This window comes from Pan troglodytes, chromosome 2 (assembly GCF_028858775.2).
Source record: "Pan troglodytes isolate AG18354 chromosome 2, NHGRI_mPanTro3-v2.0_pri, whole genome shotgun sequence".
Lineage (NCBI taxonomy): Eukaryota > Metazoa > Chordata > Mammalia > Primates > Hominidae > Pan > Pan troglodytes.
This window is the reverse complement of record NC_086015.1, coordinates 48,911,611-48,925,434: the sequence shown is the minus strand read 5'-3', so window position 1 is coordinate 48,925,434 and position 13,824 is coordinate 48,911,611. Positions and strand designations below refer to the sequence as shown.

At 45.8% G+C, this 13,824-nt stretch overlaps 1 protein-coding gene across 1 annotated transcript in view; it reads right to left on the bottom strand.

The window, feature by feature from the left end:
* Positions 1-1,394: 1,394 nt before the first annotated feature.
* The window catches only part of TGM4 (transglutaminase 4), a 39,144-nt gene continuing 26,714 nt past the window's right edge, over positions 1,395-13,824 (bottom strand). The window contains exons 7-14 of the mRNA NM_001130909.1: positions 13,408-13,582; positions 13,175-13,313; positions 11,120-11,223; positions 7,901-8,152; positions 4,748-5,026; positions 3,988-4,157; positions 3,709-3,845; positions 1,395-1,536 (exon numbers count right to left, since the gene is read on the bottom strand). Coding sequence (NP_001124381.1) covers positions 1,395-1,536; positions 3,709-3,845; positions 3,988-4,157; positions 4,748-5,026; positions 7,901-8,152; positions 11,120-11,223; positions 13,175-13,313; positions 13,408-13,582 — 1,398 coding nt within the window. The remainder of the gene's footprint in view (positions 1,537-3,708; positions 3,846-3,987; positions 4,158-4,747; positions 5,027-7,900; positions 8,153-11,119; positions 11,224-13,174; positions 13,314-13,407; positions 13,583-13,824) is intronic.

Sequence of the window (13,824 nt, the reverse complement as noted above, 5' to 3'; positions counted from 1 at the left end):
ACCACACAGTGGCCGTGCCGGGCTATATCACCTCTTGGGATCGGACACTGCTGTGGAGTGACTGGCCAAACTCTTGTTTGTGTCACCACCCTTGTGGTATTTCCAGCAGAAGGAACAGTCACCTTTCCTTCAATAAACATTTATTGAACACCTACTGTATGCCAGGGAGGTGCGCAACTGGGGCAAGGGTGACCAGGATTGAGGTTTTTTTCACTTGGACAGCTGGAAAGGCAGAGGATGACAGGTATCCCACCCATGACTCTCCTGTGAATTAGACACAAAATAACCCTCATTCAAGCTACGTGCCTTTGCCAGGGTATGTATCCAGTTGGGGTGACAGCCTTTGAGAGAGGGGTTGGATGTACTGAACAGACAATAAAGAAGCCAACTCCTCAGAGCACCTTGCCTGGGGAGATCAAAGGATTCCACGGCTCCCCAAGTGACTGCATAAACAGCCAGCACAGGATACTTTAAGAAGCTTATTGGCATAAAGAAAAAAGGACTCAGGGACCACAGAGTTTTCTTGAAGTAGAGTTTAATTTAAAGCATATTGATCATTTGAGCAAATCTCTGGAGGGCAGAACAAGAAGGAGCAGGCTTCAGTTAACAGAAGCAGCCTTGAGTTGCCAGGATGGTGGATGGAATACCAAAGAAAGAGTTCACACCAGGGAGGAAGCAATGCCTTCTCCCTGGAGTCTCCCAAGGGGCAGCTTTAGAATAAGGGAAGAGGATTTGCTGGTCACCGTTTGCTGACATGGGTCTCTATGGTGAGTTCAGGCCTGAGGACAGGGTTGTCTGCAAAACCACATGGCCCTTGAGAAATGTCCTTGCAGATTGGGCTTCAAACTGCTTGGAGCACCAGGAGAGGGACTTCCTGGATTTCAGGGATAGAGAGAGGAGAATGGAGGCAATAGGAGAGAATGCACTTCTATCAGGCCCATCCCAGTGCTGAGAGAGCACTCCAGTTGACAGGTGCCTTCAGGGCTGGCGAACCCATGGCCTGAAGATATGGCAGCTTCTCAAGGGTCGTCAGCAGGTGGCAGCACTGGGCTGCCCATAGTCTGCTGCTCCAGGGAGAGAAATCTGTGGCTTCGAAATCTATGGATTTGAATTGAGAAAATGGTGGCCCTGATTTTTGAGGCCATGACTCAGGAAAGGGATGGGATTCTGTGGCCTCGGCTGGTGTTTCTAACTGTAAAAGAGGTGACCCTGTGATAGCACAGGACCTGGCCTTGTGGGTCTGGCTGCTTATGGTTGTGTTGGCCTTTTTGACCTGCTGGCTCTTGAATCTGCCCTCATATAAGTCATCAAAGTTAATCATCCATAATCTGAAAGCTAAGCACAAGGTAGGAAATGCTGAAATCTCAACTAAGGCTCCACAGCATCAGACAAGGCTACTTGGTGATGAGAACAATCTTCTGAGCATTAATCTCTTTCACTTGTTTGGAACTTAACTTGACGATAAATTTCTTGGGTCCAGTTTTTATTGGGGTGCATTTTATTTGGGATTGGATGGTCTCACCAGGCTGCACCGTCCTGGAAAATTCAAAGACATACGGACATACAATCAGCCAAGGATGTTATGGGAAGAGGGAGAAGATTAGTTGGGTGAGAAGCCAGGAAACTGAGCCTTAGCTCAGCCTCTTTGAAAAGTCCTGGCCATTCCAGGGCATGGCACAGTGTACCTGCACCCTGGGTGCTGCTATCAGTTTTCTCAGATGTAAAGCAAGACGGGTGAACCAGCTGGTTTCCAGAAGCTCTTCCAACTCTGACATTTCACAAATCTTCCCTGGAGTCTTGCCTGACTTTACTACAGATGTTCTTGTTTCATGAGTATTAGCAACAGTTATCTATTACATAAAATCTAAGAGGAACATGTATTTTATGTTGAATCCACATGCAAGGAATTGGCTAGCCCCTCACTACTCAAAGTGTGTTCTGGGGCTTCGCAATACTAGCTGAGCTTGCAGGAAACACAGAATCTGAGGCTCCACCCTAAACCTGCTGAATCAGAATCTACACTGTAACAATACTCCCCAGGTAATTTGTGTGCACATTAAAATGTGATAAATCCTGGTCTAAGGAAAATAGGAGCCTACTCATTTTTACTTGGAAGATTCAGACATCCTGTAAGAAACAGACCATCAGAAACCTCTCAGAAAGAAAACATTAGAGTTCAGTAAAGTTTTTTGCTGGATATATCAGCATGCCAAAAATCAATTTCCATATAGTCCAGCAAACAATTAGAAAATACAATGAAAAATATTCCATTCATAAAAGCTATAATATTGATGCATCTTGGAATTAACCCAACTAATAACGTGCAAGTGGTATATAAAGAAAACAATATAGCTTTTCTAAAGGTGATAAAAAAGACTTGAAAAAAATGGGAAAATCTCATATTCCTAGATGGCAAGACACAATATTGTCATTTGGCATAATTCTCCCCCAAATAAATAGGTAAATTCAATGCAGTATCAATCTAAATCCCAGCTGTTTTAAAATTATATGACAAGATGATTCTAAAAGTGCTATAGACAAAAATGGGGGTGGGGTGGGGATTTGCCCAATACATATCAATATGTAGATATGATAATCATATAAAATTATTATAGGACTACAATAATTTAAGTGGTATGATGTTATATTAGAAGAAGACAAATGAAATAGCAAATTAAAGAGTCCAGAGACCCAGATATATATGGGAATTGACAGCATAATAAAGGCAGTGCTACAAAGTACTAGGAAAACCACAGACAAAGTTGGAGCTCCACATCACTCCACACCCAAAAAAATTCCAGATAAATACCTAATTGTGTAAATAAAGCTGGAAATTCTAGAAAAAGCATAAGAGAATATTTCTATGTACCTAGGATGACATGAAATTCAGTATCCGTAAAGGAAAAGATTGAAAAATTTACATTAAAATTTAAAAGTTCTACTGGTGAAAGACATCTTAGTGTTTAAAAAAATACAAACTGTTCGGCCGGGCATGATGGCCCATGCCTGTAATCCCAGCACTTTGGGAGGCCAAGGCGGGCAGATCACCTGAGGTCAGGAGTTCAAGACCAGGCTGGCCAATATGGGGAAACCCCGTTTCTACTAAAAATACAAAAATTAGCCGGGTGTGGTGGCATATGCCTGTAATCCCAGCTACTCAGGAGGCCAAGGCAGGAGAATCACTTGAACCTGGGGACGGATGGAGATTGCAGTGAGCCAAGATCGTGTCACTGCACTCCAGCCTGGGCAACAAAGTGAGACTCCACCTCAAAATAAATAAAAATCAAATTTAAAAAATTGAATACAAAACTGCTATAAAAAAATTCACAGCACATAACACTCTACTGTGTAAAGACTCCATACTAATATGAAAAAATAAATGACTCAGTAGAAAAATGGACAAAAGTTAGGAACAGGCAATTCACAGGAGAGAGTCAATTAATGTAAGAAATATTCAACCTCACAAATAATCAGATGCAAAGTAAAGCAATGAGATTACTTAACCACTAGATTGGCAAGAATCAAAAAGATCTGTCGGTAGAGCATAAATTGATGCAATCTTTTCTAAAAGTAATTTGGCACTAGCAAAATGTATCTACGTTTTGACCCTGTGACCCCATACTGGGAATTCACTTCTCAGGAATATGCACACATGTGCAAGATATATGTCCAGAAGTATATTTCTAAGAATACCTCAGGCAGACTCACCCATGGTCAGAGGTCTGTAGTGAGGAGATGCCCAGGCTTTCCAAAGAGAACTTGACGTCAGTCAAAGGGATGGCCAGGGTATTCTTGAAGATACAATTGCAGACAAGTAGCTGGCCAATTCTGCCTGTGTTAGGCAACTGTAGTAGGGTGGGGAGGAGAGATGGGGAGAGAAGATATGCATGAGCCAACCAAGGACCCTCAGGGTTCTTAGGGGCCCCGTCACACTCCATGGCCAACTTCCAGGCAGAAGGAGCCCTTTATGGCCTGCAGGAAGCTCACCTCTATAGAGATCTCAGGGTACTGGAAAGACGTGAATACTTCAGAGGCCATGATTTCCTTAGACTCCACAATTTCCGCAATGATGAAACCTCTGATAACTGGCTCATCATCTAATATAGCCAGGCTGTTGATGTAGGTCTTGGAGTCCAAGGTCAGAGTCACTTCTGATACTGCCAAAGAGTCAGGGTGGAGGGGAGAGGTCATTCATCATAGCCCCCCAGTATGAGTTCTCCTCATCAAGCACAGAATTAGATTAACTTTGTGTGAATTGAACTGGATAACTTTGGACATGTCCCATACTCTCTTTAGAAAACAAGACGTTGGGCTCAAGATGGAATAATAATTGGCCAAGTTCTCCAAGCTTACATCCTGAGTCCATGACAGACATTACCCGTTGTCATCAGGACATCCCACTTGTTCCCAACACTGTGCCTTGGGTACTCATAATCATTGATCTGACTGGGCATCTGAGATTAAAATTTCTGCCACCATAGAAGACTTCTCATGACACTTTCAGCACCCCTAATTTATAACTCTATGATAGACCCAGGCTCCTAGTCCAGTGGTCTCTTTGGCCCACTTTTCTTCTGTGGCTGGCTTTCTTGTGACTACCAAGGGGGTAGGTGCTCAATAAATGTTTGTGTTAACTCACACACAAAAATTTATCAATGTATGGAAGTTGTCCACAGAGGAGAAGAGGGATTTCAGATTGTGGGACCCTGAGCTCACTTGAGGCCTCTCCTCCCTCTGGTTCTGGTACCTTGACCTTGGATCTGCGAGGTCTTATTGAGGTCACACAGTTTTGCCACCTTCTTGCCAGTGTACAACTGTAGTTCAAAGGAGCCCAAGATGTTGACATTCTGTAGGGCAGCGGTCTTCCTTTTAAGAATCACGGTGAAATTAACAGGGTTTCCCAGCAGCACATCATCTGATTGTACCGACATGTGAAGAAAGTTCTCTTTTACAGGTCGTCTGTGCTCCCTCTCAGAACTGAGAAGGAGGAAGGCATGATCCATGACCTGCCTCTCCTCAGAGGAGCCTGAAAGAGACACAAAGGCAGCTTCCTTCAGGTGCTCCTTCAAGGACCAAATGTCCCAACCACCCGTGTGGCAGAAGGAGACCATCTCCATGGCCAGGACTCCAGAGACATCCCTGGAGCCCATGAGCTATAGATTCACACAGAGGATCATTCAAATCCCCATTCCTAAGCAATAGCACATTCTGACATCAGTGGGAATGGCAGAATAAAGACCTCCAAAAATCTGCTTCTCCATAAAAGCAATGAGAACATTGGCAAAAATTATCAAATCAACTTTTTCAGAATTCTTGAAATTAACTAAAGGCTTATAATAATCTAAGGAGCATTTATTCAAGAAAAACAGCACAATCTCAGTAAGAATAGTTTTGTGGCATTCTGATTCCCATCTCCCCTTCTTTCCAGCTCCACAGTAGACTCAAAAACCACAGCACCAAATCACAGTGAAAACCAGCAGCCTAGCCACCTCTGGAGGGGACAGAATGGTTTTGGAGTTCCGCTAAAAGCTCCACTACCAGAGAATTGTTGTTAATTGACCTAAGGGCGATTCCCTGGAAACCCTCATTCACAGAGTTTGTCTTCATTGACCTGACTCAGAGCTCCCTCATTACCAACAGCCTTTTCCCTGGAGCATTTGTTAAGACAACCTGCAGCAATTGTTTACAACTGCAGTTTCCTAAGGCAACAAGGAAAAGAAGGGAGTTGAGGGGAAAAGAAGCCGACCAAAAAGCTTAAAAGGAAAAGCTGAGGGACAAAATGTCCACAGGGGCTTTGAAAAGCTCAGACAGATTCCTGGAAATCTAGAAGGTCTGAGAAAGATCTGATAAGGCTCTCACCTCTAACTGACCTTGAGGCTCAAGCAAGAAATGAAGGCAGAATTGTAAATTGCCTGCCAGAGCATTGAAATGTACCCTAACTTGTACACAGAGCCCCTTGCCAAAGGCTAGGAGTCTTAATGATTCAAGGAATTTAAAGCAATATCCATCTAATCATTAGCTGACCATTCAGCAAACTGAGCAGAGAATTCAGTGGTCATGGACAAGAAAGATTATAGAATTTCTGGAATTATATCAGAGAAGTCGTTAAACAAATAGCAACCACAAAAGCAAACCTGGGATGGGGGACAGGATCTGATTTCCAGAGTTGCCATATTATGTTCTTTAAAATGTCCAATTTTTAACAAAAAATTACAAGACATGCAAGCAAACTATAGGCCATACATGGTGGTGTGGGGGTGGCAGGGTAGGAACATGGAAACAGTCAATAAAAACTGTCCCTAAGGAAGCCCTGATATTGAACCTACTAGACAAAGACTTTAAATTAGCTATTTTAAATATATTCAAAAAACTAAAAAAAAGGTGTGAGAACAAATGGCTTGCCAAATAGAGAATATCGAGAGAGATTAAAATTATTTTTAAAAAAGAACCAAATATAAATTCTGGAGTTGAAAAGTACAATAATAGCAGATTAGAGCTTGCAGGAAAATCAGCAAACTTGAAGACAGGTCATAAGATTATCTAGTCTGAGAGACAGAAAGGAAAAAAATGAGGAAGAGTGAACAGAGCCTCAGAGACCTGAGGGACACCATCAAGTGTAGCAGTTGACAGACACCACTGGTCTCCCTCTCTATCCTTTCCCTCCCTCCCTGATACTTCTGTCACCCTGCAAAAAAAAAAAAGAAAAAAAAAAAAAAAAAAAAAAAAAAAACACTCCTGACCTAATTGCTTTTAATCAAGTTTGCTCATTTTCAACACAACCCTGAGGATAAGATTCTATTTCAGAGATAGCAGCTGTAAGACAGGAATTTCTGAGCTTGGTTACAAAGCTCACCATCCACGTCCATTCTGAACACAAAGAGACTTCAAAGTGGAGAGCTCCAGTTTGTCCTGAGCTGCCTTGGTAGCCATCACTTGCCTCATTTATATGGAAGAAATATTTACTGCAGGCCTACCTTGTACAAGGTTTTACACAAGCTCACAATCAACCCAGGGGTCCAAACTGACCTGCTTGTAACTATACTGCAATGGAGGGTGGGAAAAGCCCCAGCTGCATGGGTACCATCTGCCATCCCATAGCACAGCAAATTGCTCCCTCGTCTATGAGTCCTTACGATTTCCTGCCTTCCTCTTAATCACATCCCATCTTCAGTTTGCCCCTGTCTGGACTCTTGCACCCTTTGAGGATGCTATATGGAGTTGTCTTCCTTTCCTTACCACGTGGTACAGGAACCACAGCCAATGGGCCACAGGGGAAATACAAATCTGTCAGATTGAGGAACATCAAGAACAGAGGCAGCATATGAGCCTGTGGATAGTAGAGATTGCAAAGGAGACAGTTCAGTTAGGGAAAGCATAAGCAGAGGTTTGGCCAGGGGTGAAAGTAGCCAGCATTTTCAGGTAACAGCAGGCAGCATGGCTAGGGGATGAACTTAAGCTCAGGAAGGGAGCCAGAGGCCAGCTCTGCAGGGGCCAGAAAGCCAGGCTGAGAAGATGTCTAATTTACTGGGCACTGGGGAGCACGGACAGTCTTAGCAAGGTGAATGAGCTGGTCAAACAATGCAAAGGCCTCAATTAGGATTTGTGTCTTTTTGTTTGTATGAGACAGGGTCTTGCTCTGTCACCCAGGCTGGAGTGCAGTGGCATGGTCATAGCTCACAGCAACCTCAACCTCCCTGGCTCAAGCAGTCCTCCCACCTTAGCCTCCTGAGTAGCTGGGACCACAGGCACATGCCACCACACCCAGCTAATTTTTTTTTTTTTTTTTTTTGGTAGGGATGGGGTTTCACCATGTTGCCCAGGCCCACCCCCAATCTTGACTATTTTCATGTTCTGGGTGACTCAGGGGCTGAGTCAGAAGGAGCCCTGTGATGCTAGCCACCTTCTGGATACTTGTACTCATAGGTGATATCTCTCCGCCTGTCTTGGCCCACTGCCTTGGTGCTGATGTTTTTCCCGATGCTTGTGGTCTCCATTGAAATTACGTGTAACTCCTCCTGCCCATTCACCATCTTCACCAACCAGATGAGCCTGTCACCATTCACTTCTGAGAAGACGAATCTGGTGTCATAGACAATAAAGATGTCACCTTTGCGGATGGCGGTCAGTGGTGATGGCCCACAGCAGAAGACACCTGAGGGGAAGCCAGGGGTGGTCACTCTCAGTGAGATTCCCCAGCCCACCCAGCCTGGACCCAGTGGCAGCAATGATTCCCAAACTCAAACAGGACTGGCAAGCAAATTTTGCCCAAGAAGCATCTGGGTACTCATTTCCTAGGCCATCCTTAACTATTCTGAAAAGAGGGGCACATCTCAGCTTTGACTTGAAGAGTGTCAGGAATCCTCTGTCCCAGTAATAGGAAGTCATGCTGCCTATTAAACTCATCCCAGCACATCAGTCCCCAGTAGAATACAGAGACACACAATCTGGGTCTGATTCCTGGCATCACACCTTGGAGCTATGTGACCTTGTGCAAGGCATTTCAGCTCTCTGTGGCTCCATTTCCTAGAAAACTGGGAATAAAAACAGCACTTACCTTCTAAGGCTATTGCGAAGATTAAATTAAATAATCCAGGCAAAGTACTTAGCCCTGTGCCTAAAACAAATGCAAGCTGTTGCTATGGATCTGGGCTAATAAGAACATTTCCATTCTAAGAGCTGTCTATTTATTTATTTATTTAGTTTTCATTTTTGTTAAGAGCTGTCTTTTTATTTCTAGCATGGGGATAGAGAGTTCCCTTATTAGTCATTGACAACTTAGTGAGAATTAGTCTCTTGGCTGATAGTTCCTCAGTAGTAGCTTTGGTTTTTACATACCCTTGTATTCTGGGCATTGGGCTTTCTGCTTCCACTATTTTTATTTAATCTTCAACACACAGGCTCCTCTCCCTTGCCTCTTTAAGGCAGCCAAACCTGTGAATTCAGTGTATTGGAGGACTAGGACTCAGGAAAACTGGTCTCCTAATCTAATACTGGTTCTTCTCCTAACTTGTTGACTGAACCTGGGCATCCCCACCCTCCCTCTCTGGCCTTATCTATAAGGTGAGCAGGTTAGGTGGGCTTTTAAGGCCCCTTTTCTGGCCAGGGAACAGGGCTTCCTCTGCCTCTCAGGCAGATAGTGGCACTGCGCTACTCACTGCCTGGTTGCTATGGCTACTGTCCCACCTCAGCAAATGCTACTTAGACTCCCTGGATGGAAAGAGCCCTCAATACTGCCCTGCTGAGAATCTTCCTGCAGAGTACAGGGGGGGTGTGGGCATATCACCTGCTCCTCCCACCTCTGGGGGCCACCTCCCACCACCCTCACCCCCTACTATAAGGGCAATGCCTTATCTTTGGAGAAATGTGGAGGCTGTTTTCACTTTTAACAGCATTTTTTTGCCTTCAGGGCCATGTGGGCTCACATTGCAGCTGGAGGAATCAGGAGTCCCACAATGAGGGGTGGAGCCCGCAAAGTATGTTTAAATTGTAACCTGAATGCCTTTGGGGATCTGCATGCTCATGTCTCTAGGTCCCCATCTTCCCAAGTAGACAGCCCTGTTCACTCTCTGGCCCTGTGGGCAGATGAATTTGCTATCCTTGGGATGAGGCTCACAGCCAAACTAAGACTTATTCCTAGAAGAACCTTGAGAGACATCTACTTCAGGGGCTGCAGGAGTGAGGCAGAGATCTCAGGGAGGGGCCGGCTGGTCCCTGGGCACACTTCAGCTGGAGTAGTTCTGCTTTACATTATGAGGTGGCACACGAAGTTTCCTTCTGAACGGTTGGACTGCTTTTTTCAAAAAAAAAAAAAGTTTGAGGCTGGGTGTGGTGGTTCACACCTGTAATCCCAGCACTTTGGGAGGCCGAGACAGGCAGATCACCTGAGGTCAGGTGGTTGAGACAAGCCTGGCCAGCATGGTGAAACCCTGTCTCTACTAAAAATACAAAAAATTAGTCAGGCATGGTGGCAGGCGCCTGTAATCCCAGCTACTCGGGAGGCTGAGGCAGGAGAATCACTTTAACCTGGGAGGCAGAGGTTGCAGTGAGCCAAGATTGCACCATTGCACTCCAGCCTGGGTAACAAGAGTGAAACTCCATCTCTAAATAAATAAATAAATAAATAAAGGCCAGGCACAGTGGCTCATGCCTGTAATCCCAACACTTTGGGAGGCCAAGGGAGGTGGAGCACGTGAGGTCAGGAGTTTGAGACCAGCCTGACCAATATGGCAAAGCCCTGTCTCTACTAAAAATGTAAAAATTAGCCAGGCATGGTGGTGTGCACCTGTAGTCCCAGCTACTCAGGAGACTGAGACAGGAAAATTGCTTGAACCTGGGAGGCAGAGGTTGCAGTGAACCGAGATTACACCACTGCACTCCAGCCTGGGCAACAGTGAGATTCTGTCTCAAAATAAATAAATAAATAATTTTTTAAAATTTGAGAACTATTGAGCTAATCTATTTTCCCTTTACTGGGCTGACTTTGTCTTTAGTACTAGGACTCACTATTTAAAATAAAGATAACTTGATTCCACAGATTTTCCAAGTAACCTCAGACCAACCCCATGCCTCTGCTTCCCCAGCTGTACAAAGACACCCTTGTCCCCCGGCAAGGTCCTTCCAGCTACAAGGGGCCACTGTCTTACCCAGAAGTTGGTAACCCATAACCAGCTGAGATAAGCATCCCCATTATGTCTGACTTGGGCTGAATCCTGGTCTAGCCTTGTGGATCTGTGTGACCTCAGACAACTCACTTCACCTCCCTGAGCCTCAGTTTCCTCATTTGTAAAATGACGATAATGACAACTTACTTTGAAAGGTTAGTTGTGAGTAAAATGGATCATGTAGGTACTGCGCATGGCATGCAGTAGGGAACCCTTAAGTGCCACCATCTCATTGCTCTTAACAGTACTGTCATTGGCATTATCTTCATAAAAATAGCCAGCAAACTGAAGCCCCTGCTCAGTGGGAATAGCAGGAAGGACTGAGCATGCTTTTTGTTTTGGGAAATTTTTATGAAAACTTTCCCCACCTGCTTGGCTGCATACCCAAGACCCACAGAACCCTGGGCCATGTAAGGAGAGCAGCATGGATGCCCAGCGCCTTCCTGCCACCCACTCACCCTGGCTTCGCTCCTGCGGCGTTGCGTCCACAGCCTGCCAGCCGTCGTAGCCCTTGGGCAGATCCGGTCGCTTCATCCAGGCATCCGTCCACACATGGAAATTCCTGCCGCAAATTGGGAACGGGCCCCACCCCGGACCACCCCCAAACCTAGTTAGAGATAAATACACCAAAATTGCCAGAGACATCTTCATCACCGGGGACCCACTGAGGTTGTTCTCAGGGGTTTGGGAACCTTTGTCAACACTGGCAAGGAAGGGGCCACCGGTGAGTCCCACCTGCCTCTCAGAAAGCCTCCCAGGGCACAGAGTTGTGTGCAGGGGGCAGGGCTGGGGGAACCTCATGAGACCATCACCCTGCCTATGGATTTCAAAGAACCTGGGAGTCTTCACCACTAGAGATGGTGAACTCGAGGCAGAACTAAATCTTACCTGTCTTGACATCTGCAGTGTTTGAAGCATAACAGACACCAATAAATTTTTCCTGAATGAATGGGTGAAATGCACTAGGCTGTGCAGTCACAGCCTAGTAAAAGATTACAACTGTTATTTCATTCATTCAATGAATGTATTCAATTCACTGGGATTCTGATTTGGTTGATCAGCAACTTTGTAACTGGCCAGTCTCTGAATTCTCATATTAAATCTTGCTATTTTTAAGTTGGTGCTCTTGGTTTTCTAGGTAGACAATTAACAGTTGTTCCTCGGTATCCACAGGGTATTGGTTCCAGGACCCCTGAGTATACCCAAATCCATACACACTCAAGTCCTACAGTTGGCCCTGTGGAATGTGTATATAGGAAAAGCCAGATCTCAGTATAGGCAGGTTTCACCTCCCACAAATACACCTGTACTCAGTTGAAAAAATCTGCCTATGAGTGGACCTGCACAGTTCAAACCCATGCTGTTCAAGGGTCAACTGTATATCATCTACAAATAATACTGGTTAGTGCCTCCTTTCCAAAAGTTTCAAGTCTTTCTGTTTTTTCTTGTCTTGGTACATGAACTAGAACGTCTCAGCAGTATTTAAATAAAAGCTGTAAGGCTCCAACTTCAACTGAAATGCCTCGGGAATTTGTAATCATGCCCTGACCTTCCCACCTCGTCTACTCCCTCTGCAACTTCTCATTCTCCCTTTTCTATCTTGTGGTCAATTTTAGCTTGCAAGGGGCCCATGTGCTCTGGATCAGAGAACAAAGGAAATAAGCTTCATGCTGGCCAGTGGGTACTAGTTACATCAAAAGTTCTCAAACAGTGGTATATATCAGATCTCCTGGGCCAAGTGCTAACATGAACTTCAGACTCCTGGCCCTTCTCCTGTAGAGGCAAAAGCTCCAGTACAGGAATCTGCATTTTTTTTTTGTTTGCTTTGTTTTTGTTTTTGTTTTTTGAGAGGGAGTCTAGCTCTGTCACCAGGCTGGAGTGCAGTGGTGCGATCTCGGCTCACTGCAACCTCTGCCTCCCGGGTTCAAGTGATTCTCCTGCCTCAGCCTACCAAGTAGCTGGGATTACAGGCACGTGCCACTATGCCCAGCTAATTTTTGCATTTTTAGTAGAGATGGGGTTTCACCATGGCCAGGATGGTCACAATCTCCTGACCTCGTGATCCACCCACCTCAGCCTCCCAAAGTGCTGGGATTACAGGCATGTGCCACCATGCCTGGCCAAGAATCTGCATTTTTTAACAATCACCCCCAGGTGATTCCAGCACAGATTGTCCAAGGCCAAATGTTGAAAAATATTGAATTTCAGGAGCAGTGAGCACTGGCCTACAACTTGAATCAGTCTCTGAGGGAGGCCGAAGGGGCCCCACAGCTCAGCAGAATCTCTGGGTTGGGAGGGCCTGGAGACTGGGCTTGGGCTAAAAAACTCCTGGGATGCCACACATGGTGGCTTGCACCTGGAATCACAGCTACCTGGGAGGCTAAGGCAGGAGGACTGCTTGACACCAGTTCAAGACCAGCCTGGGCAAACTAGCGAGAGACCCTGTTTCTAAAAAGAAAAAAGAAAATTCCTGGGAGAAGGAGACAGGGCAGGTTGAGAAGGAGGAACCCTACCAGACAGAGTCGTGGGTCATATTGGTGATTTTCTCGCCATTCTCATTCACATAGGTGTCCACCGTGAGGTTCCTTTCTGTGTCGTGAGCTGAATCGAAGCCTGTCACACTGCGTGCTGGGATGCCCAACGCTCTCAGCACTGAAATGATCCAGGGTGGGGTGGTTGGCAACTGTGGGGGCTGGGAGTCCCTCCCTTGGGACCTCTCCCCTCAGCCCCTGGATCTGCCACTTACCTGTAGTCAGGATCCCAGCAAACACCCAGCACTGGCCAAAGCACACAGCCTGCTTCGTGTTGTAGTACTGCTGCAGGATCGGGGCACTGCCTGTCCACTTGTATGGGGCTGTGCCACCTTCGTAGTCCCCAGTCCAATTCCCAATGAGCACGCCTTGGCCTTTCTCAAAGCTCATCTGCCACACACGTAGGGGTGGGGTCAGTGTCCACCCCTCAGAAGAACAAGGTGCTGCCAGCCCAGCTTGGCCACCCAGCCCCCAAAGTGGACACCTCATAATGTCTCAGAGTACTTGGAGGACGTGGGCTTTCCAGAACAGGTGGGGTGTCCAGAAGGGCCAAGGAGCATGCCAGCTGTTTGAGTGACCGGGGAGGATGCTCACTGCTCTATGCCTCAGTTTCCTCCCTTGTAAAATGATGA